Source organism: Morus notabilis, unplaced genomic scaffold (genome assembly GCF_000414095.1).
Source record: "Morus notabilis unplaced genomic scaffold, ASM41409v2 Scaffold264, whole genome shotgun sequence".
NCBI classification, from domain to species: Eukaryota; Viridiplantae; Streptophyta; class Magnoliopsida; order Rosales; family Moraceae; genus Morus; species Morus notabilis.
This window is the reverse complement of record NW_010368055.1, coordinates 171103-175544: the sequence shown is the minus strand read 5'-3', so window position 1 is coordinate 175544 and position 4442 is coordinate 171103. Positions and strand designations below refer to the sequence as shown.

Below are 4442 nucleotides of genomic sequence, written 5' to 3'. Positions count from 1 at the left end.
TTTTTGATTATTATCCTTAAACATTATCCTCTCGTATATAACACTTATATACAATGTTTAAGGTTACATAAATAATCACGGAATTTTCATTGATATTCATAAAATATTCACAAATATATACACATAAAATGATGAATAAACTCTTTTATTAAATAAATAATAAATATCCTATTACATCTTATGCTTCTAGGACACCATTCCCAACATGGATCCACTTGTCCTAAAACAGGTAGAATATGAAAATACAAGGAATAGGATTCAGGATCTCAGAATCCGTACCGAGTAAATCAAAAGACACAAATCCATAAATAGGAGTCTGTTAAGAACTTAGGATTAAGATCACTCTATATATGACCATCAGTAGACTTAATTAGAATTTCTATACTTAACGAAAATTATTAAAAAATCATATTGTGTCTGTGTCCTTGTTCCACATAATCTTATTATGCGAAATACACTCATTCAATATCTCACCATATTAACAGTGCGGATAACACCGATCCATTCTAAATGGGAATGACATGTATTAATAATGTTTTAATTAAAGATTCTGAACTTTAATTAAATTCATTATGAACATTGCTTTTTGATTATTATCCTTAAACATTATCCTTTCGTATATAACACTTATATACAATGTTTAAGGTTACATAAATAATCACGAAATTTTGATTGATATTCATAAAATATTCACAAATATATACACGTAAAATGATGAATAAACTCTTTTATTAAATAGATAATAAATATCCTATTACATCTTATGCTTCTAGGACACCATTCCCAACAATTCCGTGGGTGCCTCGAATTTAGCTTCAATTTGGTATATTATAGGCCCCGTAACGATTTTTGGATCAAAAGTTATGGCCGGTTTAAGTCACAGTACTCCAATTTTTTTCGGATTCTTTTTTTTTTTTCTTAAACGTAAAGTTTGGCCAATAAAGGAACCTAAGTCAAATTTGATTGAAAACTAGGACTTCTTATGAAGTTTTCGGCCAAAGATAGCAACAAGGAAGGAAGGAAAACCTAATTAAGTTCCAACTAGGTTTAGAAAACCCTAAGAAACCCCAAATTCAAGTTCAACGAGGAAACCTTAGGATTAGAACTCTATCTTAAATTCGGCCTGCAACCACTTATCATATTCAATCCGATTCTTTTTTTTTTGTTTGAGAATAGGATAATCGACCTTAACAAGGAAACGAAACCCTAGAGGCAGGTGCAAGGTATTCGGCCTCAAGAAACTCTATGAATCCCGACTTTTTTTTTTTGAATATTTTCAGAAATCTCAAATCAAAGCAAGAACAAAAGGAAGAACTCAAATTGAAACCCTAAGACACTAGCAAAACGATTAAAGATAGTCAAATTTACCTTGGACCCCAAGCTCTGACACCAACTGATATGAACCTCACCAATGACGTGACGAGACCCAACACCAAACGCGGATCACAACCCCAAGATCTTCAAGACGCAAGATTGTTGAGCCTTAGCCCATTATCTATCAAGACGCGAATCAAGAACTACGAAAGATGAAGAACACCACACCAAGATTCTCAAGAATCACTCGTTAATCATAATGATAAGTTCGATTGTTTTGAACACCACAAGAAAAGTACTTAATAAGTTCAATAGTCTTCTCAAGAACCAAGAAGTACAAATATGAAAAATCTCAAACGTGATTATTAATTCATAAATTGCTGAAAACGTGTTTTACAACCCTATTTATACTTTGATGTGTTTTTCACCCTAATGAAAATTAAAACATCTAATTACTTAAGCTAAAGCCCAAAGTCGGCTAACCCTATTCTAATCTAAGTCCAATTCGGACCCTATACAATTCCAAGGCCAATTCGGCCACAAATATTCCCTTAGGCCCAATGCGGCCAACTTGAATTGGACACCCCTTGTTAAGCTCTTTGCACTTCAACTTAAATCTTCTAGAACCTTAATCATGGCGACTAGATTTTCTTCATTCGGGTTTGGACTTAAGTTGGGCCTCCATGTGTTTGCCATATCTGCAACTTGTTGAACCAGCCCGTTTAATATTTACTTGAAGCGTTTGACTCTAAGTCTTGTCACCACATCACTTAATAGACTCAATGGATCTCTTAAATATTGTGCTTGTGTTTGTGCTCCACCTATCACATCACCGGGAGTGCCCTTGGGTGTCCTGGGGGTGACATATTCAGATTTATTGCAGATAGAAACAATGGCGAAGGACAAACTGATTAACCTTCACTCTGTAAAAAATGCCAAGAAAGAAGTAACACTGCTGAAGAACTTAAAAAAAAAAAAAAAACACACACACACACACCTCAAAAACAAAAATCTGAATTCATTTCATGAATCCATAGTTCATAATGTACATGTTACACAAAAACTGATTTATCAAGCTTAATCGGTTGAGGAGCGGAACATACACAAAACAGAATCCGTTCTCTTCTCTGTGTTTCTCTCTACCCCAACACTGAAACGAAAACCACGTAATTAGTTATATACAAATTAGAGCGCTTTACCAGAAGCACCTCAACAAACACAACAATGGCGGCGTCTCAAGCCCGCTCTTTCTCACGACACAACGAGCGAGCAACAAGAGCCGGATGATTCTTGAACCGATCCAGATTCAGAGGAACAACTCCCTTCAGACTCTTCCCGTTCGCCCGAGCCCCGTGAGCTATGAGCAGCATCGCCACTGCTGCATGTCCCGCCTCCACCGCGCAGTGGAGCGGCGTGTACCCTGCGTCGTCGACGGCGTCCACCTGCGCCCCATGGGTAAGCAAAACCCTCGCGCACTCGATCCTCCCCTTGAACGCCGCCCTGTGCAGCGCCGTCCAACCGTTCTGGTCCCTCCCGTCCACCGCCGCCCCCTCCGCCAGGCAGCTCTTCACCCCGCTCACGTCGCCCAGCCTCGACGCCCGGTGGAGCGCGTCGTTCAGCCGCAGCAGCGGGAGCAGCTCGGCGTGGCCGTTCTCGGCGGCGAGGGCGAACGCCGTCTTTCCGTCTATATCGACGGCGTACTTCGCGTTGGAGTGCTCCAGTAGGGTTCCGACTGCTTCCAGGTGGCCCGCCGCTGAAGAATGGTGGAGCGGCGTCCATCCTCTGTCGTCCGCTAAATCGGCGTTTCCGCCGATCGAGAGCAGGAATTTTAGGGCTTCGACGTGGCCGCGAGCGGCGGCGACGTGAATCGCAGTCCGAGTATCCAAATCGACCGAATTCACGTTGATGTTCGACCTGCTCTTGCAGAGAATTTCAATCAAATCGACTCGGTTCTTCGCCGCCGCTTCGTACAAAACCTTGTCGATCGAGTTATCGATTTCGCAACCGGACGCTATCAACACCTTCACTACCTCGATCTTGCCTGACATGACGGCCGAAGATAGCAGCGATCTTCCATCGGAATCTCTGAAGTTCACATCGCCACCGTTGTCGATCAGAGCAGAGACCAAATCCGCGTTCTCCGATCGCACGGCCAGGTTTAGCAATTTCGCGAGCTGAGACTCGGAACACCCCGAGATCGCTTTATTCAGAGAGGAATTCACCTCCGGGACTCTGGTGTGATGAGAGATCAGAAACTCGACGACCTGTGGACCGACGAAGGAGATAGGGATGATGGCGTCCCTGAACACGTGGCGGCCGGGGGCGGAGAACAGACGGCGGAGATCCTCCTGGTGGGCCTTTCCGGTGGGGAGCATGGCGGAACGGACGGTGATGACGTCGTGAGGGGAGCGGAGAGGGGGCTGATCCGACGGCTGAGAGAGAAGCGTGTAGGTTGCAGAGGACAGAGGCGGGATTATGGAGAAAGGTTGGGGAAAGGAGAAGACACCAGGATTTGTGGTGCTGAGAGAGACTGCGACGGTCATGGTGTGCATGAGGTTCGTCAACCTAAAGACTGCGCTGCACTTCTGGCCACTCTTGAAGCTCAGCTCCACCTCCTTCACGTCTGGCTTCACCAGCCTATCCATGGTGAAACCCTGGTCTTCCTCTCCTTTCTCTGCGGCTTTTCTTTTTTGGGTTTTCTAAGCTGTGTTTGCAAGACTAGAAAGTGTGAGACTTGAGGTTGGTTTAGGTGGAAAATGCAGAAGAAAATGAAACGAAAGACGAGAAACGGTGATGTGCGGTGCGTTGATCTTTCCCTTTCCTTTTCTTGGAAATATTTTGCCATTGTTTTCTCTTAATTATTTAGTGCTTAAACCTGATTAATTAATGAACAATCTTGCTACTACTTGTTGGTTTAGGTTAGGGACTGAAAGCGATTGGTAGGGAACATGTTTTTTTTTTTTTTGATAATGAGAGAGTCGTTGTTAGCCTGTTTGAATACAGGAGCGCCCTATTTTTCCACAACGTTAGAACATGGAGATGAGTACTCTCGGTGGCTTTTGATAGGCTAAAGCAAAAAGACCAACTCAAATTTTCTGACCAAAGTTTGGTTGATTTAAAAGTATTTC

The 4442-nt window shown here is 42.8% G+C and overlaps 1 protein-coding gene across 1 annotated transcript; it reads right to left on the bottom strand.

The window, feature by feature from the left end:
- Positions 1–2314: 2314 nt before the first annotated feature.
- LOC21403325 (ankyrin repeat domain-containing protein 50) lies at positions 2315–4172 on the bottom strand. Its single transcript, XM_010114398.2, has one exon. The coding sequence runs from the start codon at positions 3957–3959 to the stop codon at positions 2550–2552; it is 1410 nt and encodes a 469-aa protein (XP_010112700.1). The 5' UTR covers positions 3960–4172; the 3' UTR covers positions 2315–2549.
- Between the last annotated feature and the right edge of the window lie 270 nt (positions 4173–4442).